Source organism: Nerophis ophidion, linkage group LG19 (genome assembly GCF_033978795.1).
Source record: "Nerophis ophidion isolate RoL-2023_Sa linkage group LG19, RoL_Noph_v1.0, whole genome shotgun sequence".
In the NCBI taxonomy this organism is placed as follows: domain Eukaryota; kingdom Metazoa; phylum Chordata; class Actinopteri; order Syngnathiformes; family Syngnathidae; genus Nerophis; species Nerophis ophidion.
The window spans coordinates 19,298,895-19,324,192 of record NC_084629.1 but is presented as its reverse complement, the minus strand read 5'-3'; the positions used below and the strand labels follow the sequence as shown (position 1 = coordinate 19,324,192).

The 25,298-nt window shown below is 40.1% G+C and overlaps 2 protein-coding genes across 2 annotated transcripts in view; both read right to left on the bottom strand.

The window, feature by feature from the left end:
* The window catches only part of LOC133538121 (telomere-associated protein RIF1-like), a 45,672-nt gene extending 44,008 nt beyond the window's left edge, over positions 1 to 1,664 (bottom strand). The window contains exon 1 of the mRNA XM_061879451.1: positions 1,447 to 1,664. The gene's annotated coding sequence lies outside the window, so the exon portion shown is untranslated. The remainder of the gene's footprint in view (positions 1 to 1,446) is intronic.
* A 2,263-nt stretch (positions 1,665 to 3,927) lies between these two features.
* LOC133538119 (tumor necrosis factor-inducible gene 6 protein-like) overlaps positions 3,928 to 25,298 on the bottom strand; it is a 24,233-nt gene continuing 2,862 nt past the window's right edge. The window contains exons 2-6 of the mRNA XM_061879450.1: positions 21,001 to 21,138; positions 20,430 to 20,591; positions 8,432 to 8,660; positions 4,261 to 4,301; positions 3,928 to 4,196 (exon numbers count right to left, since the gene is read on the bottom strand). Coding sequence (XP_061735434.1) covers positions 4,075 to 4,196; positions 4,261 to 4,301; positions 8,432 to 8,660; positions 20,430 to 20,591; positions 21,001 to 21,138 — 692 coding nt within the window. The 3' untranslated portion in view covers positions 3,928 to 4,074. The remainder of the gene's footprint in view (positions 4,197 to 4,260; positions 4,302 to 8,431; positions 8,661 to 20,429; positions 20,592 to 21,000; positions 21,139 to 25,298) is intronic.

The following is a 25,298-nucleotide window of genomic DNA, read 5'->3' as shown; positions in this document are numbered from 1 at the left end:
ATGTTGACGCGTGCTTGTGACGTTATTGTTTGGAGCGGACATTTCTGCCCAGCACCACTCTCGGCCAAAAACAGTCTGCTTTAATCACATAATTACATAGTATTTAGGACATCTGTGTTGCTGAATCTTTTGCATATTGTTCAATTAATAATGGCGACTATAAAGAAGAATGCTGTTGGTGGAAAGCGGTGGATTGCAGTTGCCTTTAGCAACCGAAACACAGCCAGTGTTTCTTTGTGTGTTGTGAAACTAACACAGAGCGGTCAAGTGAACATGTTTCTCTACCAGCAAGTTTTGGATGGGAAAATTGTGATATTAAGTCAGCTCTTACGGGAGACTTGAGCGGATTATGCGACCTCCCCCTGCAGCTGTCAAAAACGCAGCTGTGATCTTGGCTCTTCCATTGGCTTCTCTCAGAAACACTGGCGGTCACCGCAGCCCACCAACTTTCAGGTATGACTTTATAATCTCACTAAAACACTATTAACACAATAAGCAGATAAGGGATTTTCCAGAATTATCCTAGTAAATGTGTCTTCTAACATCTGAATCACACAAACTGCCGTCGCCTTTTTTTTTTTGTTAGTGCTTCACTCTAACTTTCCTCATCCACGAATCGTTCATCCTCGCTCAAATTAATGGGGAAATCGTCGCTTTCTCGGTCCAAATCGCTCTTGCTGCTGGTGGCTATGATTATAAACAACGTGAGGAGCCCTACAACCCGTGAAGTCGCACGCACATCGTCTGCTACTTCCGGTAAAGGCAAGGCAACCAAAAGTTGCGAACTTTATCGTCGCTGTTCTCTACTAAATCTTTTCATCAAAAATATGGCAATATCGCGAAATGATCAAGTATGAAACATAGAATGGACCTGCTATTCCCGTTTAAATAAGAAAATCTCATTTCAGTAGGCCTTTAACAATGTTACCTAAAAGGGGAAAGTTTGACCCTGGAATAGACTATTTCCATTCCCATTGTTTCGTATGGGGGGATTCAAATATAGAAACTGACTCAGAGGACAAATAATACAACTTTCACATGAGAAGTATCAAAACATATAACAGGTATAAAAAAAAGTAAGATGGATAATGAGTGCGATTATAGGTAAACAGCTAATGCTAACACGCCACACCATCAGCAGCTCAGTTATGTCATCACGGAGACAAATATCAGTGCTTGACAAGACACTTTTCTTACGTGGATTATGGTTGCTTACAAACACTTGCCACACATTTTAGAATCTGGCAAGCATGTTACCCAGTTAACTAGCAAGGTAGCATAGCTAGCAAGCGCGCAGCGAACACGCGTGTGCTAAGCTAACAGCTACTGGCTAACATATATTAATGTTTATTGGGACATAAAATACACGATAATTAGATAATAATGCAAGCATTTAATTTAGCGTCAGACAGTCCCACGCACACACGAAACTCCTCACAAGCTCACCTGGCGGTCCGCAGAGATGACGCACTATTCGAAGCAGAAAACCGAGAAGGGGACGAACACGACTAAAGTGTCCGCCTATCGAGCTCAGCACCCCGGCTTGCTCTCGGCACGACACCCTGCCCTTTTTGCTTTTGTGTTTGGAAACACTTGTGCCTTGTGCTTTCGTCCCGCGAAATAGCTGGCGCCAAACCTCTCGGAGACGTCAAATCACCTTTGACCCCACTGACGTCAAATCCGGCCCAGCCCCCATTTTGACCTTATAAGGAGCACGATGACTACAGAATTTACAGCAAAAGTGAGAATAATAGATGAAAAAAGTCATGTAAACCGGCGGTCAGAGTATATTTTGGTCATTAAAACAAAACACGATGGGTTTATGAGAAGTTTATGTTGCAACACAAAAAGATACAATTGAAAAACAGAGCCGTGGAAAAGCAATTATTACATCTGAACAAAGGTTTCATATTCTATATTTCGTCTTCGTCTTAAAATAATACAAATAATCAATTAGGTAAAAACGAGAAAAAGGACCAAAAACAGATGTTTTCTCACATTGCGACACCGGAACCGGAAGTTGCTATTTAAGACAACCCCGCGGAAAAGCCTGGAGGGAAAAAAAAACAATGTGGTGTAGTTCAGTGGTTCTCAACCTTTTTTCAGTGATGTACCCCCTGTGAACATTGTTTTAATTCAAGTACCCGTTAATCAGAGCAAAGCATTTTTGGTTGCAAAAAAAGAGATAAAGAAGTAAAATACAGCACTATGTCATCAGTTTCTGATTTATTCAATGGTATAACAGTGCTAAATATTTCTCATTTGTAGTGGTTGTTCTTGAACCATTTGGAAAAAAATATATAAAAATAACTAAAAACTTGTTGAAAAATAAACAAGTGATTCAATTATAATTAAAGATTTCTACACATAGAAGTAATCATCAGCTTAATGTGCCCTCTTTGGGGATTGTAATAGAAATCCATCTGGATTCATGAACTTCATTCTAAACATTTCTTCACAAAAAAGAAATCTTTAACATCAATATTTATGGAACATGTCCACAAAAAATCTAGCTGTCAACACTGAATATTACATTGTTGCATTTCTTTTCACAGTTTGTGAACTTACATTCATATTTTGTTGAAGTATTATTCAATAAATATATTAAAGGATTTTTGAAATGTTGCTATTTTTAGAATATTTTAAAAAAATCTCACGTACCCCTTGGCATACCTTCAAGTACCCCCAGGAGTACGCGTACCCTCATTTGAGAACCACTGGTGTAGTTACCTGTGTTTATGTATAAAACATACTACATACTTGGCCAATAAATATGAATCGGATTCTGACACTGGTCCATGACACAAGACCACACTGTTTTTTCTCTACAGACCAATACGCAGTCTTGTCTTTAAATCCAACGTCCGGTTCCGATATCAGAATAAGAAATACAAATGTTTTTTTAATTGTATTTAATTTAAGTTGTATTGAATATAAAATTAAAACCTAGCCGGTTTGGGGTCTGGTGGTTGCTCTTTGACACTGATAGATAAATATAATTTTTAGTTGTTTAATTCCCATTCATTGAAAAAATTAAACGACTAAAACATACACTGACTTTCTCCAAATATTACTTAGAAAACATTTTGTTCATTATCACAAAATTTTGAGAGCTAATATTTTAAAATCAATGTATGTCAAAGACAAATTTAAGAATGTATCACTTCATTTGAATTTTTTCTCTTGAAGTTTTTTCCCTCGCAAATATTTTATTTTCATGCTTCAAATTTGTTTTATAATACAGTGATACCTCAACTCAAGATTGTTTTGAGATAATAGGTGTCTCTCACTCGTTGGTATGAAAAATATGAAAATTGCAATCGATCCCACCATTAGTTAGCGTAGCGTTACCATGAATTGATTAACGTGGACCCCAACTTAAACAAGTGGAAAAAGTTATTCGGGTGTTACCATTTAGTGGTCAATTGTACAGAATGTGTACTGTACTGTGCAATCCACTAATAAAAGTTTCAATCAATAAATCAAAAGGGGGTGTCGCTAACTTGGTGAAGCAGTTGGAGCGTAGCACCGCATATCTGCGCCATACTGAAGCAGCCAGGAACTTTGTAATAATATCAAACGGTGGACATTTATCCATGAAAAATTGAAAATACAGAGAAGCTGATGCTAGAAAGCGATACACGTGAGGTCCACTCTCCAAGGTAAATAATGTACATTATTATGATATAACTTGATAAAACTACTGTAGTTGTGTGTCCTACATTCTATTGTGTTGTTATTATAGAATATTTATTTTTAAAACTGATGTTGCATGTAGAAATGGTGTCTATGGGGGGGATGGGAGGTGGGCAAGCACTATTTGGATTAATTAATTGATTTCATTTCATTGCGTTTGAGGTTAGATGTTCTACTGTTCCGTGATAGTGTATTGACAAACCCCAACATGAATGATACATACAAACACACTTGTTTGGTTTTTGAGCGTTTTATATATTCATAGTTGTGCAGTTGACAATAATTGGCTGGTATTTTATTTTAATATAGCCGCAAAAGATGGAGGTCAAGTTTTGGCCCGACCAAGAAGTAGTCAATGCTGATATGTCCTGAAAGAGGTCAGTGGAAGTAGTCGGTGTAGTTCTGCAACAGTGCAGACGCGTCCAGAGCAAAGTATTGCAGCTGGAAGCCGGCGGCGGTGATCGACGCGTCCGACAGGAACTTGAGTGTCATCACATTTCCTGCGGAATGATAAGATCATAACAGGATTCTTTTACGTTTGTGCCGTGTGAAAGGAAGGCTCACCTGTGCTGATGATGTCTTCTGGTAGATAATCGCCACAAAACCTGATAGGAAAATATACATATTTGTTAAAGGCCTACTGAAACCCACTACTACCGACGACGCAGTCTGATAGTTTATATATCAATGATGAATTATTAACATTGCAACACATGCCAATACGGCCGGTTTAGTTTACTAAAGTACAATTTTAAACTTCCCGCAGAGTTTCTTGTTGAAAACGTTGCGGAATGACGCGTGCGCATGACGTCCCGGGTTGCAGGGGACAAATTAGCGCAGCACCACTTGCGACCAAAAGTCGTCTCTTTTCATCGCGCAATTACTCAGTATTCTGGACATCTGTGTTGTTGAATGTAACCTATACGTGCTACAAATCAATGCAATAAATATATGTATGGGGTGTTATGGGCTAGGAACAGAAGACTAGTTTCAACTCGTAAAGAGAGGCAAAGCTTGAATTGTAGTTTGGTTGACACAGTGTATTAAAGAATTAGTGATGGACAGCAGATATATACACACACAATGAGTTGAATGGCCATTCAACATGAAAGTCATTTAAAGAGAAAAACACAAGTACTATATACATATATACAATTCCATTTAACTATTCAGTGTCTCTGGATCTTGTTTAAATCTCAGTTCAGATAGTTGTTCTTGGGGGAAAAAAAAAGATGGCAGTACAGTCCATGTGCTGCAGGTAAAGTGACAATTGTAAAGGGTTGGCTCGAGAGCCTCCTACCAGCCCAGACAGAGCTGGTGGTGAGGTTCCTGACTGGAATCTTCCAAACTTGATCCTTGGACTAGGTGATTATTTTTCCTTAGCTCGCCATCAAAAAGAAAAGCCTACTGAGCTTCTACAGTCAAACACAGCTTAATGACAAAGAATCTTGCGCTGGAAGTCGGCTCTATAAAGTTACAAAATAGGCATGTAGTTTAAAAAACCGTCAGCACAATATTTCAGGTGAAAACAAGGTTTAAAACCTACCTCGAGCAGAAATGCAATCGATTTCTCATGTCCTGTCTCCTGGCTACTTCCTGCTATCGGCTTATAAGCACCACTAATTGGACCGCGGCGGACACGTGACAAAGGAGGAGTGCACCGAGTTGCCAAAGATTAACTACAGCAAGAGCATACCAGTCACTTCCGGCTACCGGTAAATACCTACAGCTGATTGGACTGTGGCGGTCACTTGACTAGGAAGTGCGCAAAGAGTAAATAGAAAGACTTAATAGTCTCCGCAAATGTATTTGACACCTGCGTTACACCCTCCCCCCTTAAGATGGTGCACCTCCGTGTGCACACTATATAATGTGAACGGGTAGTTCTAAGCTAGAGTTCTCTGCAGGGGGGCTACTAAGTATCTCACCATAGGCATCTGCTAGACTACAGAAAAGCGTCTGAACAACTGAAATAAAAGGATTACCCAACGTGGAATAACCAAATCGCTTAAGTGGTTGTCGCTGTCTTGAAGAACGACGAATAGCATCAGGCGCATCGAGAACTTCAGAGTCAAACACAACCGACTGGGTAAGGGCAGGGTCGCTAGACTCTGGGGATGTCTCTGTTTGGCCACTCTTCTCAGTTTCTCCATCCATTTGATCTTGTTCTCCAATTTCAGGTTCTTTAGCTGAAAAGAGAACAGGCTCATTGGATACAGGTAAGTGTGCATGATCTTCTCTCACAGATGGAGGCGGCGATGTGGCTGGATCAGCAGAGGACTTCCCTGGATCAGGCAAGTAGGGTTTCACAGGTTCCGTAAGTATACACTTTGGAGCTTTGTCAAGCGATGGTAGGATGCTTTTTTTAACAGTTAAGGTTTCAGGTGAAAGGCTTGCAAATAGAGGTAATTGGCAATCATCCTCATCTTCAGAATTGTCATGATTTTCACCAAGCGGTGTCTCTTGCTGCTGGCTTCTGGTCACTGGCCTGCGAGGAGGCGTTGCTTCAGGAGACTTTTGGCAAGTATCACTCTGAAGAGACTCACAGGGCAGTAGAAGATCACAGTGAAGAGTTCGAGTTGGAGCGTTGTCATCCCTTTCTAGTCTCACTGTATATACTGGAAGGTCACCAGCACGGCTGAGAACGACATATACCTCACGCTCCCACTTAACCTCAAGTTTGAGCTTTCCTCGCAGTTTCACATTGCGAACTTAAACAGGACCACCAACATCTAAACTAGATGGGGTAACTCGTTTATCAAATCTTCTTTTATTGTGTTCTGCAGATTTCTCCGCATATCTAGCAGCAAGCTTGAAACTTTGCTCGAGCCGTGAACATAAATGCTCAACATACTGGGAATGTGACTCTGACTGCTTTCCTCGGACTGGAAGACTGAAAGCAAGATCAACTGGAAGGCGGGGTGAGCGACCAAACATTAATTCGTTGGGCGTGAATCCAGTTACATCATTCTTGGTACAATTGTACGCATGGCAGAGTGGTTTCACGTACTCTTTCCATCGCTTCTTCTGCTTGGGCTCCAAGGTTCCAAGCATACTTAATAGAGTTCGGTTAAAGCGCTCAACAGGGTTCCCTCGTGGGTGATATGGAGTAGTTCTTGTCTTAACAATACCAAAAATCTCACAGAGTTCTTTTATGAGCGTAGACTCAAAGTCTGGTCCTTGATCAGTATGCAGTTTCTCAGGTATCCCATAGTAAACTATGAAGTGTTCCCATAAGTAACGTGCAACGGTATGTGCTTTCTGATTAGGGGTAGGTAAAGCCACAGCAAACTTGGTAAAGTGATCTGTAAGAACTAGTATGTCTTTGGTGTTACTCTGGTAAGGTTCTAAAGATAAAAAATCTATACACACCAACTCAAGTGGCCGAGTGGTGGTAATATTAACCAAGGGTGAGGCTCTTTCTGGTGGGGATTTTCGTCGGAGACACAAGTCCTGATTTTGGTTTCAACATCTGTTGACATACGTGGCCAAAAAAATCTAGAGCGTACCAGGTCTAGTGTTCGCTCAACACCTAAATGTCCCATGTCATTGTGAAGACTTTTCAGAACCAAGGCCCTCAACCCTTTAGGTAAAACGAGCTGGAAAAGTTCTTCATCTCTATCTTTCCTTCTTCTGTAGAGGACACCATCCACCAATTCCAAGCGGTTCAATTCTCGAAGAAGCAATGCCAATTCAGGAAGCTCGTGTCTCACTGTTGGAGATACATGCTCTCCCGTTTCCAACTGGTGAATGACATCTCGGATGGATTGATCATATCTCTGTTTCTCCCTGATTTCCTCAATAGAAACCGTCAGCACAATATTTCACAGTATTTGACACCTGCGTTACATGAATCTTTTGCAATTTGTTCATTTAATAAAGGAGAAGTCAAAGTAGAAAGATGGAGGTAGGAAGCTTTAGCCTTTAGCCACACAAACACACGGTGTTTCATTGTTAAAAATTCCCAGAGGTGAAGCTTTACTATGGATAAGAGCGGTCAAGCGAACATGGATCCCGACCACTTGTCAACCGGCAGCTTTTGGTAAGAAAATTGTGGTAAAAAGTCGCCTCTTACCGGAGATCAGCTGAGCTTGCGCCGTCCATGCAGCTGCCGTCGACTTCCCTCAGAGACTGGCGTCAAGACACCCGTGGACACACTCCTCCGACTATCAGGTACTATTTAATCTCACTAAAACACTAGCAACACAATAGAAAGATAAGGGATTTCCCAGAATTATCTTTGTAAATGTGTCTAAAAACATCTGAATCCATCCCAATGCTATCGCCTTTTTTTTTAACTTTATTTAAAAAAAAAAAAAAAAACATTTTCTAGTCCTTCGCTATCAATATCATCATCCACAAATCTTTCATCCTCGTTCAAAATAATGGGGAAATTGTTGTTTTCTCGGTCTGAATAGCTCTTGCTGCTGGAGGCTTCCATTATAAACAATGTGAGGACGTGAGGAGCCCTCACCCTTGTGACGTCATCGTCTGCGACTTCCGGTAAAGGCAAGGCTTTATCATTAGCGACCAAAAGTTGCGAACTTTATCGTGGATGTTCTCTACTAAATCCCTTCAGCAAAAATATGGCAATATCGCGAAATGATCAAGTATGACACATAGAATGGACCTGCTATCCCCGTTTAAATAAGAAAATCTCATTTCAGTAGGCCTTTAACTTACGCTCTAAGTTAGGAGAAGAGCTCGGAGATCTTTGGCCACGCCCCCCTCTCACCTGCCAGCAAATCCGGACACGTCGTCGTAGCTGTCGTACACTTCCAGGTAGTCGGCCAAACAGGACGTGTCATCCTCCACGTCGAACTCCACGAAGTGCAGGAGGATCCTCTGGCCCAGACGCGCGCGGATGTGCCAGTAGCAGATCTGCTCGTCCTGGTAGTTCTCGGGGAACCCCGGAGACTGGATGACCTTCTGCTGGTCCGTCAAAACGCCGCCGCACTCTTTGGCTGCAAGACACCAAACATTGCGCTCAGCTGACAACTGCTGCCAAAAACTGGCAGCTGCAACGCCAGAGTTGTGGGTTTTACAGCGAATTACTGTAAATGGAAAAACTTTTTTTTAACGTAAAATCTATTTTCATTGTTTTTACAGGAAATTACTGTAACTAGAAAAACGTTTTTAAATGTATAATCTATTTTCATTGTGTTTACAGCAAATTACTGTAAATGGAAAAAAAAATTTAAACGTAAAATCTATTTTCATTGTGTTTACAGCAAATTACTGTAAATGGAAAAACATTTTTAAACGTAAAATCTATTTTCATTGTTTTTACAGCAAGTAGTAACGGTAAATGGAAAAACTTTTTTAATGTATAATCTAATTTCATTGTTTTCATAGCAAATTAGTAAGTGGAAACACTAAAAATGGGCCCTAGTGTGTGAATGTGAGTGTGAATGTTGTCTCTGTGTTGGCCCTGTGATGAGGTGGCGACTTGTCTAGGGTGAACCCTGCCTTCCGCCCGAATACAGCTGAGATAGGCTCCAGCACCCCCCGCGACCCCAAAAGGGACAACCGGTAGAAAATTGATGGATGGACGGATTATAGCAAATTACTGTAAATGGAAAATGTTTTTTTTAATGTAAAATCTATTCTCATAATTTTACAGCAAATGACTGTGAATGGAAAAAAACCTTTTTCGACGTAAAATCTATTTTCATTGTTTTTCAGGAAATTACTGTAAATGGAAAAACGTTTTTAAACGTAAAATGTATTTTCATTGTTTTTATAGCAAATTTCTGTAAATGGAAAAACTTTTTTATGTATAATCTATTTTCATTGCTTTTACAGCAAATTAATGTGAATGGTAAAACATTTTGACATAAAATAATTTTTTGATTTTGCAGCGAATTACTGTAAATGGATTTAAAAAAAAATGTTTTTACAGCGAGTTACAGTAAATGGAAAAACTTTTTGGTAGAGTCTATTTTCATTGTTTCTACAGCAAATTACTGTAAATGGAAGAACTTTTTTGGAAAATCTGTTTTCATCGTTTTTACTGCGAATTACTGTAAATGGAAAAAGTTATTTGTAAAATTACTGTCAATGGGGAAAAAAATTGACGTAAAATCTATTTATATTGTTTTTATGGAAAATCACCTTAAATGGAAAAACATTTTTTATTGTAAAAATCTTTTCCTTTTTTTTGCAGTGCTTTGCTTTTACTGCTTTACTCCTCTCTGAGCTGCAACCTTATCGTGGTAGAGGAGTTTGCGTGTCCCAATGATCCTAGGAGCTATGTTGTCCGTGGGCATAAAGCCCCCTGGTAGGGTCTCCCAAGGCAAACAGGTTCTAGGTGAGGGATCAGACAAAGAGCAGCTCGAAGACCTTTATGAAGAGGAAAAATCATGGACCCAGATTTCCCTCGCCCGGACGCGGGTCACCGGGGCCCCCCTCTGGAGCCAGGCCCGGAGGTGGGGCACGATGGCGAGCGCCTAGTGGCCGGGCCTGTTCCCATGGGGCCCGGCCGGGCACTGCCCGAAGAGGCAACGTGGGTCACCCCTCCAATGGGCTCACCACCCATAGCAGGGGCCATAGAGGTCGGATGCAATGTGAGCTGGGCGGCAGCCGAAGGCAGGGCACTTGGCGGTCCGATCCTCGGCTACAGAAGCTAGCTCTTGGGACGTGGAACGTCACGTCACTGGGGGGGAAAGAGCCTGAGCTAGTGCGCGAAGTCGAGAAATTCCGGCTGGATATAATCGGAATAACTTCGACGCACAGCAAAGGCTCTGGAACCACTTCTCTCGAGAGGGATTGGACCCTCTTCCACTCTGGCGTTGCCGGACGTGAGAGGCGACGGGCTGGGGTGGCAATTCTTGTTTCTCCCCGGCTCAAATCCTGTACGTTGGAGTTCAACCCGGTGGACGAAAGGGTAGCCTCCCTCCGCCTTCGGGTGGGGGGACGGGTCCTGACTGTTGTTTGTGCTTATGCACCAAACGGCAGTTCAGAGTACCCACCCTTTTTGGGAGCACTCGAGGGAGTACTGGAAAGTGCTTCCCCGGGTGATTCCCTTGTCCTACTGGGAGACTTCAACGCTCACGTTGGCAACGACAGTGAAACCTGGAGAGGCGTGATTGGGAAGAATGGCCGCCCGGATCTGAACCCGAGTGGTGTTTTGTTATTGGACTTTTGTGCTCGTCACAGTTTGTCCATAACAAACACCATGTTCAAACATAAGGGTGTCCATATGTGCACTTGGCACCAGGACACCCTAGGCTGCAGTTCCATGATCGACTTTGTAGTTGTGTCATCGGATTTGTGGCCTCATGTTTTGGACACTCGGGTGAAGAGAGGGGCGGAGCTTTCTACCGATCACCACCTGGTGGTGAGTTGGCTGCGATGGTGGGGGAGGATGCCGTACAGACCTGGGAGGCCCAAACGCATTGTGAGGGTCTGCTGGGAACGTCTGGCAGAGTCTCCTGTCAGACAAAGTTTCAATTCCCACCTCCGGAAGAACTTTGAACATGTCACGAGGGAGGTGCTGGACATTGAGTCCGAGTGGACCATGTTCCGCACCTCTATTGTCGAGGCGGAAGATCGGAGCTGTGGCCGCAAGGTAGTTTGGTGCCTGTCGGGGCGGCAATCCTAAAACCCCTTGGTGGACACCAGCTGTGAGGGATGCCGTCAAGCTGAAGAAGGAGTCCTATCGGGTCCTTTTGGCTCATAGGACTCCGGAGGCAGTGGACAGGTACCGACAGGCCAAGCGGTGTGCAGCTTCAGCGGTCGCGGAGGCAAAAACTCGGACATGGGAGGAGTTCGGGGAAGCCATGGATAACGACTTCCGGACGGCTTCGAAGCGATTCTAGACCACTATACGCCGCCTCAGGAAGGGGAAGCAGTGCACTATCAACACCGTGTATGGTGCGTATGGTGTTCTGCTGACCTCAACTGCGGATGTTGTGGATAGGTGGAAGGAATACTTTGAAGACCTCCTCAATCCCACCAACACATCTTCCTATGAGGAAGCAGTGCCTGGGGAATCTGTGGTGGACTCTCCTATTTCTGGGGCTGAGGTCGCTGAGGTAGTTAAAAAGCTCCTCGGTGGCAAGGCCCCAGGGGTGGACGAGATCCGCCCGGAGTTCCTTAAGGCTCTGGATGCTGTGGGGCTGTCTTGGTTGACAAGACTTTGCAGCATCGCGTGGACATCGGGGGCGGTACCTCTGGATTGGCAGACCGGGGTGGTGGTTCCTCTCTTTAAGAAGGGGGACCGGAGGGTGTGTTCCAACTATCGTGGGATCACACTCCTTAGCCTTCCCGGTAAGGTTTATTCAGGTGTACTGGAGAGGAGGCTACGTCGGATAGTCGAACCTCGGATTCAGGAGGAACAGTGTGGTTTTCGTCCTGGTCGTGGAACTGTGGACCAGGTCTATACTCTCGGCAGGGTTCTTGAGGGTGCATGGGAGTTTGCCCAACCAGTCTACATGTGCTTTGTGGACTTGGAGAGGCATGTCCCTCGGGAAGTCCTGTGGGGAGTGCTCAGAGAGTATGGGGTATCGGACTGTCTTATTGTGGCGATCCGTTCCCTGTACAATCAGTGCCAGAGCTTGGTCCGCATTGCCGGCAGTAAGTCGAACACATTTCCAGTGAGGGTTGGACTCCCCCAAGGCTGTCCTTTGTCACCGATTCTGTACATAACTTTTATGGACAGAATTTCTAGGCGCAGTCAAGGCGTTGAGGGGTTCCGGTTTGGTAACCGCAGGATTAGGTCTCTGCTTTTTGCAGATGATGTGGTCCTGATGGCTTCATCTGACCGGGATCTTCAGCTCTCGCTGGATCGGTTCGCAGCCGAGTGTGAAGCGACCGGAATGAGAATCAGCACCTCCAAGTCCGAGTCCATGGTTCTCGCGCGGAAAAGGTGGAATGCCATCTCCGGGTTGGGGAGGAGACCCTGCCCCAAGTGGAGGAGTTCAAATACCTAGGAGTCTTGTTCACGAGTGAGGGAAGAGTGGATCGTGAGATCGACAGGCGGATCGGTGCGGCGTCTTCAGTAATGCGGACGTTGTACCGATCCGTTGTGGTGAAGAAGGAGCTGAGCCGGAAGGCAAAGCTCTCAATTTACCGGTCGATCTACGTTCCCATCCTCACCTATGGTCATGAGCTTTGGGTCATGACCGAAAGGATAAGATCACGGGTACAAGCGGCCGAAATGAGTTTCCTCCGCCGGGTGGCGGGGCTCTCCCTTAGAGATAGGGTGAGAAGCTCTGCCATCCGGGAGGGACTCAAAGTAAAGCCGCTGCTCCTTCACATCGAGAGGAGCCAGATGAGGTGGTTCGGGCATCTGGTCAGGATGCCACCCGAACGCCTCCCTAGGGAGGTGTTTAGGGCATGTCCAACCGGTAGGAGGCCGCGGGGAAGACCCAGGACACGTTGGGAAGACTATGTCTCCCGGCTGGCCTGGGAACGCCTTGGGATCCCCCGGGAAGAGCTAGACGAAGTGGCTGGGAAGAGGGAAGTCTGGGTTTCCCTGCTTAGGCTGTTGCCCCCGCGACCCGACCTCGGATAAGCGGAAGATGATGGATGGATGGATGGATGGATTTACTGTAAATCAAAAAATTATACCGGCTAATTATGGCGGCTGATCTGCCATTTTTTCAAGTAAAATCTATTGTCATAGTGTTTACAGTGTGTTACTGTAAATCAAAAAACGGTATTACTTTTATTTTTACGGTAAAATTATGACAACTGACCTGCCATTTTTTTTACAGCTACAGCCATAGAAGCACATTCAATATCTTTATTAACCAGAGGTAACAATCCAGTAAAATATGCAACAGAGCTAACAAACACAGCTGAGCTAATGCTACTCTCTCTGGCTGCCTCGCTGTCACATGTCACTTGGCAACAGTCACCACATTTTAAAAAGGCACACACTCTGCTTTTATGAAACGTCTTGCATATGCCAGATTTTTTTAAAGCAACGCAATATTACTGTACAAAGTAATTAAGTACATTTATTAAAAAGTAATCCCATTACTTATTTCATTTACTTTTTTGACAAAGTAACAGGTAACTATAATTAAATACACTTTAAAAAGTAGTTTTAAGTTTATCCATTCATGTTGCAACTGTATGCATGCAATATGTATTATTGATGCAGTACCAAACTAAAAACGAGTTTGTTACTACATTTGTCTTTTATATCCTCCTTTGTGTTTTTAATGTTCCTTTCTTGTTTTCATGTGTTTTTATATTTTGGCTTAAACCATTTGGAACTGCACATAGAAGTATGGCACTTTCCTGACTTTGGATTTTTTTCAATTTTGATCACATGTTTTTCGTAAACTTTTACATTGATTCAAAATCTTTTGTAAACTTTGAAGACAAGAAAAAACCTTACTTTGTATACAAGTTCAAGACTTTCATACATTTTTAAAAATGATTTAAAAACCTCCTAAAACTTTGAGCACGATTTTGAGTCTTTCGTAAATTTCAAAAACAATATTGAGTCTTTCGTAAACTTTGAAGACAATTTTGAATCTTTTGTAGAGTTTGAAGACAATTAAAATATTTCGTAAACTTTGAAGACAGTTTGAAATTTTTTATAAGCTTTGGAGATGATTTTGAGCCTTTTGTAAAGTTTGAAGATTATTTAAGAATATCTTGTACACTTTAAAAATGATTCAAAATCTTTTATAAACTTTGAAGACAAATAAAAATCTTAACATGGAATACAAGTTAAAAGCTATAATAAATGTTAAGAATTATTTAAAAACTTCCCAAAAAATTGTGGACGATTTCAAGTCTTTCATAAATTTTAAAAACAATTGAGTCTTTCGTAAAATTTGAAGACAATTTTGAATCTAATGTATACTTTGAAAATAATGGAAACATTTTGTAAACTTTAGACGGTTTGACATTTTATATAAACTTTGGAGATGACATGGAGCCTTTGGTCAACTTTGAAGATGATTTAAAGATATTTCGTACATTTTAAAAATGATTCAAAATATTTTATAAACTTTGAAGACAAATAAAAATCTTAATTTCGAATACAAGTTTGAGTTTATCATAAATTTTAAAAATTATGTTAAAACTTCCCAAAACTTTGAGTACGATTTTGAGTCTTTCGTAAATTTTGACAATTTTGAGGATGATCCAAAAATATCTTCTGTTTTAAAATAGATTTTAAATATTTTATAAACTTTGAAAACAAGTAAAAATCTTAATTTTGAATACAAGTTCGAGTTCATCATAAATTTTAAAAATTATTTTAAAACTTCCCAAAACTTTGAGTACGATTTCGAGTCTTCCGTAAATTTTTAAAATTTTGAGGATGATCCAAAAATATATTCTGTTTTAAAATAGATTTTAAATATTTTATAAACTTTGAAGACAAGTAAAAATCTTAACTTTGATTACAAATTCAAGTCTTTCATAAATTAAAAAAAATATTTTAAAACTTCCGAAAACTTTGTGGACGAATGAGTCTTGGTAAATTTTGAATACAATTTTGAGTCTTTTTGCAAACTTTGAAGACAATAAAAATATTTCGTAAACTTTGAAAATGGTTTGACATTTTTAATAAACTTTGGAGATGATGTCGAGCCTTTTCTAAACTTTGAAAATAAATTAAAAATATCTTGTACATTTTAAAAATTATTCAAAATATTTTATAAACTTTGAAGACAAGTAAGGATCTCAACTTTGAATACAAGTTCAAGAGTTACATAAATTTTAAGTTATTTTAAAACTTCCAAAAACTTAGTAGACCATTTTGAATTCTTTTGTAAATTTTGTCAATAATTTTGAGTTTTCTGTAAACTTTGAAGACAATTAAAATATTTCGTAAACTTTGAAGACAGTTTGACATTTTTCATAAATTTTGGAAATGATTTCGAGCCTCTTGTAAACTTTGAAGATAAACTAAGAGTATTTTGTACATTTGCAAAATGATTCAAAATTAAAAACTTTGAAGACAAGTAAAAATCTTAATTTTGTATACCAGTTCAAGTCTTTCATAAATTTGAAAAATTATTTAAAAACTTCCGAAAACTTTGAGGAAGATCTCAAGTCTTTCGTAAATTTTGACAACAATTTTGAGTCTTTCGTAAACTTGGAAGACAATTTTGAATCTTTTGTATACTTTGAAGACAATTGAAATATTTTTGTAAACTTTGTAGACAGTTTGACATTTTTCATAAACTTTGGAGATAATTGAGTCTTTTGTAAACTTTGAAAACTATGATTTTTAAATATTTTGTAAGTTTTAAAATAAATTCTAAATCGTTTGTAAACTTTGAAGCCAAGCAAAAATCTTAACTTTGAATACAAGTTCAAGTCTTTCATAAATAAAAATAATTATTTAAAAACCTACGAAAACTTTAAGGACGATCTCAAGTCTTTCGTAGATTTCAAAACGGTTTTGAGTCTTTTGTAAACTTTGAAGACAATTGAAATATTTTTTAAACTTTGAAGACCGTTTGACATTTTTTATAAAGTTTGGAGATGATCCCGAGTCTTTTGCAAAGTTTGAAGATGATTTTAAAATATTTGCTTAACTGTGAAGAACATTTGTCAACTTTGAAGACAACTTTGTGACTTTTGCGCTACATTGAATACTTGTTTGTGGACTTTTTAAACTGGCACTGCAACCACATAATCCCCCCGCTGTGGGATAAATGAAGTTTGTTACAGTTTGAGGCTGATCCGGATCAGCATCTGGTGTCAGGATTTTTTTTTTTTAAATGATTCCTCACTATCTTTCTTGTGTCTACTCTATTGTCCCCCAGGGGCTCTTCAACCAAACGGATGACTCAGTGGTATCTGTTGAATATATTTGTAGGAAAAGGTGATGAGTCCCCAGCCGGAGAGCAGATTGCAGCTTCCAGTGCAGACGCTAAAAGTCAGCGCCTTGCCCTGAGGAGTGATTAAGCTCCCTCGTATCGTCTCCGGTGCTTGGCGTGCAACGCCGGTGGTCGTGGCGGCGACGACAACGTGCGTCTGTAAGGCGTCAGACGGCATGACCGGTCCTAATGTGTCATCACGGGACCACAGGCAGCCATGACACGTCGACTGTTTTCTCTCACTCACCAATCTAAAATAAGTCTTTTGTTTTCTTTATGATCATTTTGATGATTACTTTCTGTGTTTTGGGACACATCAAAGAATGCAAAGGAACAGGTGAGACTTTGCTTCTTCAACGGCGTGTCAATGTTTTCCCAAGAAGTAAACTAAAACCAAAACTCGACCAATCGTTTCCTCTCAAAGACAATTTAGTTTCAAGTCTTTCTGGAAACACAACTCTAAAGACTCATTTGTAAACTTTGAGGATTATTTTTTTGGGTGTTTTGTAAACTTTGAAGGCAATTTCGACTTTATTGTAAACTTCAAAAACTATTTAGTTTTTCGTCAACTTTGAAGACAAGTTAAAATCTTTCCTAACTTAGAAGACATTTGATTCTTTTGTAAACTTTGAAGACGATTTAAAGTCTTTTTTGTAAGCTTTGAAGTTTTCAAAACTTTTGTAAACTTTCGAGACGATATAGAATATTTCATAAACTTTAAAGACACTTTAAAATATTTCCTTACTTCAAATACAATTTTGAGTCTTTTGTAAACTTTGAAGATGATTTTGATTCTTTCATAAACATTGAAGACCATTTTAAATATTTTCTGTAAACTTTAAAGACAATTTTCAGTCTTTGGTTAACCTTCAAAACAATATAAAATCTTTCGTAAACTTTGACGACAATATAAAGTCTTCAAAACAACTTTGAAGACAAGTTAAAATCTTTCCTAACTTCGAAGACTTTTGAGTCTTCTGTAAATTTTGAAGACGATTTAAAGTATTCTATGTAAGCTTTGAAAATTTCAAAACTTTTGTAAACTTCCAAGACGATATAAAAAATATTTTGCAAACTTAAAAGACAGTATAAAGTCCTATGTCAACTTTGAGGACAAGTTAAAATCTTTAATTTCGAGAACATTGGAGTTTTTCCTAAATCTTGAAGACGATTTCGAATATTTTGTGAACATTTTTTAGTTTTTGGTAAACTTTGAAGACAATTTCAAATATTTCTTAAACTTTGAAAACAATTTCAAATATGTTGGGAACTTTAAAGACAGGTTAAAATCTTTGAATTCGTAAACTTTGAATATAATTTGAATTTGTGAACTTTGAATACATTCGAGCCTTTTGTAAACTTTGAAGATGGTTTACGATATTTCATAAACTTTGAAGAAAATATAAAGTCTATTGGCAACTTTGTAGGCCAATAATCTTTCTTAACTTCAAATAGATTTTTGAGTCTTTTGTAAACTTTGAAAACGATTTAAGATGTTTCTTAAACTTTAAAAATAATTTGAAGTCCTTTGTCACATTGGAAGACAAGTTAAAATCTTTCTTAATGTTAAAGACAATTTCAAAGTCTTTCGTTAGCTTTGGATAGGATTTAGAGTTGTTCGTTAACTTGGAATATATTTTTGAGTCTTTTGGAAACTTTGAGGATTTAAAGTCTTTTGCAAGCTTTGGAGATGATTTTGAGTCTTTTCTCAAAAAATTGTCGTACTCTGAAGATGATTTTGAGTTTTTTGTCAAAAAAATATTTGTCAACTTTAAAGACAATTTTGACTGTTTTCGTACACTTTCAACACAATTTGAACTATTCTGTCAACTTAAATGACAGGTTGAAGTATTTTCTTACCTTGATAATTTCAGGTCTGTCATAAACTTTGAAGAGGATTTAAAATATTTTAAAAATGTTTAGGACAAGTTAAAATCTTTCCCAACTTCAAATTTATTTTTGAGTCTTTTGTAAACTTTGTAGACCATTAAAAATATTTTTTGTAAACTTCGAAGATTTTCCAAACTTTTGTTATCTTTCAAGACATCATATTTAAGTTTTGAAAACACAACACTAGTGTGTGAATGTGAGTGTGAATGTTGTCTGTCTGTGTTGGCCCTGTGATGAGGTGGCGACTTGTCCAGGGTTTATAGAGCCTTCCGCCCATGTGCAGTTGGGATAGGCTCCACCACTCCAAAAGGGACAAGCGGTAGAAAATGGATGGATGGATTTAAAATATTTTGTGAACTTTGAAGACATTTTTAACTTTTTTTGTAAACTTTGAAGATTATTTAAAATCTTTCTTAAACTTTGAAAATAATCTAAAATACGTTGTAAACATTGAAGCTAAATTAAAGTCCTTTGTCAACTTTAGAGACAGGTTAAAATCTTAACATTCAAGACAATTTCAAGTCTTTCAAGTCTCTGGTAAACTTAAAATATGATTTGAAGTTGTTTGTGAACTTCAAATACTTTTTTGAGTCTTTGGTAAACTTTGAAGATGATTTAAAAATATTTTGTAAACTTTGAAGAAAATATTAAGTCCATTGTCAACTTTGCAGACAAGTTAAAATCTTTCTTAACTTCGAGGACATTTACTAGTCTTTTGTCAACTTTGAAGACAATTTAAAGTCCTTTGTCAAATTCTAGGACAAGTTAAAATCTTCAATTTAGGACATTTTTGTGTTTTTTCTAAATTTTGAAGACGATATAAAATATTTTGTGAAATTTGAAGACATTTTTGACTTTTTTGTATACTTTGAAGACAATTTTAAATATTTCTTATTCTTTGAAAACAATTTAAAATATGTTGTAAACTTTGAAGACAATTTAGAGTTATTAGTCAATTTTAAAGAGGAGCTAAAATCTTAACATCTTAGAATCTTTTGTAAACTTTAAATATGATTTGAAGTTTTTGGATGTTCAAATACTTTTTTTGAGTCTTATGTACACTTTGAAGATGATTTAAAATATTTTGTAAACTTTGAAGAAAATATAAAGTCCATCGCCAACTTTGCAATTTATAATCTGTCTTAACTTTGAGGACATTTACGAGTCTTTTGTAAACTTGGAAGACAATTTAAAGTCCATTGTCAAATCTGAAGAAAAGTTCAAATATAATGTTAAAGAAAATTTCAAAGTTTTTCGTTAGCTTTGGATAGGATTTAAAATTGTTCATTAACTTTGAAGATATTTTTGAGTCTTGCGTAAACTATAAAGATGATTGAAATTTTTTTTGCAAAGTTTGACAAATATTTTAAGTCTTTTGTAAAAAAAAACTAAACATTTTTATGTAAGCTTTAAAGACGATTTTGACTTTTGTACATTTTGAAGACGATATTAACTGTTTTGTCTACTTTAACGAGTTAAAATCTTTTTTTAACCCTGTCTGTCATAAACTTTGCAGAGGACTTAAAATCTTTCGAAAACTTTGAAGACAGTTGAATTCTTCAGAAACTTTAAAAATGATTTCAAATATTTTGTAAACTTTGAAGTCAAGTTAAAATCTTAACTTTAAATACAAGCTAAAGTTGTTCATACATTTTTAAAATGATTTAAAATCTTTCAAAAACTTTGAAGACAATTTCAAGTCTTTCGTAAATTGGGAAAAGTTGAGTTTTTCGTAAAATTTGAAGACCATTTAAAATCTTTTGTCAGCGTTGAAGACAATCTTGAGTCTTGTAAACTTGAAAACAATTCAAAATGTTCTTTCAACTTAACTATCAAGACAATTTTCAGTCTATTTTTTAAAATTTGAGAACTATTTAGCTAATTTGTTTTCATGAACATCAGCTAGTTTTTGGTGTAACCACAAAGCTAGCACATGTTTTCAAACAAACTGAAGATGTTTATAGGTCAATCACCACCTGACCAGGGAGGATACTTTGCTGCCCCCTATTGCAACGTTTGAAAAAGAAAACTTCTTGGTCGACTCACAGCTGGGGTTGTAGCAGTACGCGTCCCATCTCTCGCTTTTGTTGAACCTGTAGCCGTAATTGATTATGCCAACTTTTCCAAAGCCGCAGTTGGCGCCCGCCTTGACGATGGGGTAACCCACGCGGCCTTTATCGAACCACCCGGCGGCGCACACGTGGAAACCTAAACAACAACAAAAAAGCAAGCGTAATCATTCTTTCCCCACCGCACCCTGTGCAGAGGACCAGAACCTCCTAATGAGCGTCAGCAGACGTATTGTGGAGTCAGTGTTCCCATTACAAGGAGCAGACCCCTGCCAAAAGCCAGACCTCCCGCTTTGACAAGGAGAACTGCTGACAGGTGATTGGTCGTATTCGTGGTACCAGAGTGGCTGTACTCCATCCCAGTGCCACGGGAGGGTGATGTCACCCACCCGAGAAGGTGTTAACGCTTTTAAACCACTCCAGGGATGTCTTCAAAATGGCGTAACATTTACATTGATTTCATTTTTTGCCTGCGACTTAGTGCCTCCAAATGAACATGAAAAGGTTAACAGCATTCCAGGGTCCTAACTGCCTCCAGATTCTCATACCTATTTGTCTGGCGGCCTCAAGCTGCTCATAAGTGGCCAGAGACCCGCCCTCGTATTTGCACACGGCTTTGGCCTCATTGTACGTCAGCTGGTATCGGCCTTTGCGAGACTCCCGGTGGTAAACTCCTGCGGCTTGTTCTGTCAAACAGAGAAGACAATTCAACTTTAACATTTATTCTACAAGCTAACATACTTCATTTTGTTTTTTAACTTGTAACAAACCTAACATAGATGTTTTGTAAACATACAGACTATTTCATCTGCAAGCGAACATACTTAATTTTGTATTTTAACTTGCACCAAATCTAACATAGATGTTTTGTAAACACACAGACTATTTAATCTACAAACTAACATATGTGATTTTGTATTTTAACGAATGCAGCTGAGATAGGCTCCAGCAGCCCCCCGCGATCCCAAAAAAGGGACAAGCGGTAGAAAAATGGATGGATGGAACTTGTAACAAATCTAATGTAGATTATTTCGTAAACATACAGACTATTTCATTTACAAGCTAACATATGTGATATTGTATATTAACTTGTAGCAAATCTAACGTGAATGTTTTCGTAAACATACAGACTATCTTATCTAGAAACGAATGTACGCATGTTTGTATTTTAATTTGTAACACATCTATCCATCCATCCATCCATCTATCCATCCATCTTTTCCGCTTATCCGAGGTCGGGTCGCAGGGGCAGCAGCCTAAGCAGTGAAGCCCAGCCTTCCCTCTCCCCAGCCACTTCGTCCAGCTCCTCCCGCGGGATCCTGAGGCGTTCCCAGGCCAGCCGGGAGAAATAGTACTCCCAACGTGTTCTGGGTCTTCCCGATGGCCTCCTACCGGTCGGACGTGCCCGTTGGGTGGCATCCTGACCAGACGCCCGAACCACCTCATCTGGCTCCTCTCGATGTGGAGGAACAGCGGCTTTACTTTGAGTTCCTCCCGGCTGACAGAGCTCTTTACCCTATCTCTAAGGAAGAGCCCCACCACCCGGCAGAGGAAGCTCATTTCGCCCGCTTGTACCCGTGATCTTGTCCTTTCGGTCATAACCCAAAGCTTATGACCATAGGTGAGGATGGGAACGTAGATCGACCGGTAAATTGAGAGCTTTGCCTTTGCCTGTTCCACGAACAGGACGAAAACCACACTGTTCCTCCTGAATCCGAGGTTCGACTATCTGGTGTAGCCTCTTCTCCAGTACACCTGAATAGACCTTACCGGGAAGGCTGAGGAGTGTGATGACACGATAGTTGGAACACACCCTCCGGTTCCCCTTCATAAAGAGAGGAACCACCACCCCGGTCTGCCAATCCAGACGTACCGCCCCCGATGTCCACACGAGGTTTCAGAGTCTTTTCAACCAAGACAGCACCACAGCATCTAGAGCCTTAAGGAACTACGGCGGATCTCATCCACCCCCGGGGCCTTACCACAGAGGAGCTTTTTAACTACCTTGCCAACCTGAGTCCCAGAAATAGGAGAGCCCACTACAGATTCCCCAGGCACCGCTTCCTCATAGGAAGACGTGGTTGTAGGATTGAGGATGTCTTCAAATTATTCCCTCCACCGATCCACAACATCTGCAGTCGAAGTCAGCAGAACACCATCGTCATCATACAAGGTTTTGAGATTGCACTGCTTACCCTTACTGAGGTGGCGGATGGTGGTCCAGAATTGTTTTGAATCCGACTGGAAGTCGTTTTCCATGACTTCCCAGACCTCCTCCCATCTCCAAATTTTTGCCTCTGCGACCGCTGAAGCCGCACACCGCTTGGCCTGTCGGTACCTGTCTGCTGCTTCCGGAGTCCTAGGAGCCAAAAGAGCCCGATAGGACTCTTTCTTCAGCTTGACGGCTTCCCTCACCTAGGTTCTAGGATTACCGCCACGACAGGCACCAACCACCTTGCGGCCACAGCTCCAATCGGCCGCCTCGATAATAGAGGTACGAAACATCATCCACTCAGACTCAATGTCCAGCGCCTCCCTTGGGACATGTTCAAAGTTCTTCCGGAGGCGGGAATTGAAACTCTCTCTGACAGAAGACTCTGCCAGGCATTCCCAGGAAACCCTCACAATGCAATTGGGCCTGACAGGTCTGTCCGGCATCCTCCCCCACCATCGCAGCCAACTCACCACCAGGTGGTGATCGGTAGAAAGGTCCGCCCCTCTCTTCACCCGAGTGTCCAAAACATGAGGGCGCAAATCCGATGACACAACTACAAAGTCGATCATGGAACTGCGGCCTAGGGTGTCCTGGTGCCAAGTGCACATGTGGACACCCTTATGTTTGAACATGGTGTTTGTTGTGGACAATCTTTGACGAGCACAAAAGTTCAATAACAAAACACCACTCGGGTTCAGATCCGGGCGGCCATTCTTCCCAATCACGCCTCTCCAGGTGTCACTGTCGTTACCAACATGAGCGTTGAAGTACCCCAGAAGAACGAGGGAATCACCCGGGGGAGCACTCTCCAGTACTCTCTCGAGTGAATCCAAAAAGGGTGGGTACTCTGAGCTGACGCTTGACGCGTAAGCGCAAACAACAGTCACTCAGTATTCTTCTTCCTCCAAACACGACGAGTTGAGTTTATACCAGAATGGATACATGGATGATACAGCATAGGATTGGGAGAATGTCATGTGGTCATATGAAACCAAAATATAACTTTTTGGTATAAACTCAACTCGTCGTGTTTGGAGGAAGAATACTGAGTTGCATCCCAAGAACACCATACCTACTGTGAAGCACGGGGGTGGAAACATCATGCTTTGGGGCTGTTTTTCTGCTAAGGGGACAGGACGATTGATCCGTGTTAAGGAAAAAATGAATGGGGCCATGTATCGTGAGATTTTGAGCCAAAAACTCCTTCCATCAGTGAGAGCTTTGAATGGTTGACCAAATACTTATTTTCCACCATAATTTACAAATAAATTCTTTAAAATTCCTACAATGTGAATTCCTGTTTTTTTTTTTCACATTCTGTCTCTCACAGTTGAAGTGTACCTATGATGAAAATTACAGACCTCTGTCATCATTTTAAGTGGGAGAACTTGCACAATCGGTGGCTGACTAAATACTTTTTTGCCCCACTGTATGATCTGATATATCACTAAGCTTTAGAACTGTGTTGTAAAAATCTCCTTCCATGTCTGTCCCTGACACCCGCATTTCAGGCTGGCCGCTCTGGAAACACTCTGTGGAAACGCTCCCCACCCACACTGCTTGGTGCCTCGTCTGAGCTGCTGTGATTTAGATGACCATAGTAACTAATTAGATCACCATAGTAACTAGTATATAATGCAAAAGCGCAGATTCCAACCACTGAAATACTTTGTATTGTTCAAGACTTAGGGTAATTTGAAAACATCACTGCACATCATAATGGCAGCTTCAATTTCCATCTTAAAGATCTAAAAAATTCTTTGGGAAGGCTCGGCAGACCAGATTAAAAAGCTTAATGGGCCGCATGTGGCCCCCCCAGGTCTGATCTATAACCTAATAAATGTGTTTTTGTAATTTAACTGTGTTTACAAAAACACAGATCTAGCGTAGATGTTTTAATAAACATCAACACCAGATCCAGATGCAAATATTCATGTTTTTATAATGTAACCTTTACATAATCTGATAGTCTGCCTCAATCTTTAAGGAATTCCAGAGGGTATTTAATGGAACAAAAAATGTGCAATATGTTCATTGAAGACTCCAAAAATCAGTAATAACGTAAGTTAGCTCGAAGACTAAATCGTAAGTTCGGTACTTCGGTTCATCAAAGATTCTAAATTTTTTGGTAGGATTTCCCAAGACTTAGTCATATATAGGCCAATGAAGAGTTATGACCAGGAACAGGAACATGGTGACGAGACACACCCTACTCTGAATGAACTATGAACCTGAAATGAAGTGAACTGTTTTATTGCTGACTTTGCTCCATCTTAACGAGCAGCTTGTTCTCTGGCCTCCTCCAAGGGGAGTCTTCACGCATGCTTGACTAGCAGACATGCTAGGCTACGCTCCATAATATTTGGCGGTCATGGCGACACGACACCGTACATTAAGAACGTACGATCAGGTTATTAATAGCCTTTCTCCCAGGTGTGCTCACGTTTACCTGTCACTTCCAAGACACCAACGCTCCGTTTTGATCGACATTGTCAGACTGGCATTCTCGTGACTATTACATCTTTCTCATATGTTTACTGTTTTTTCATGCAATAAGTCATTTAAGTAGTAGAAACAGCAAAGTACTTGTTCAGACTAGAAGAACAACAGCAATAATAATAAGTAGGACTT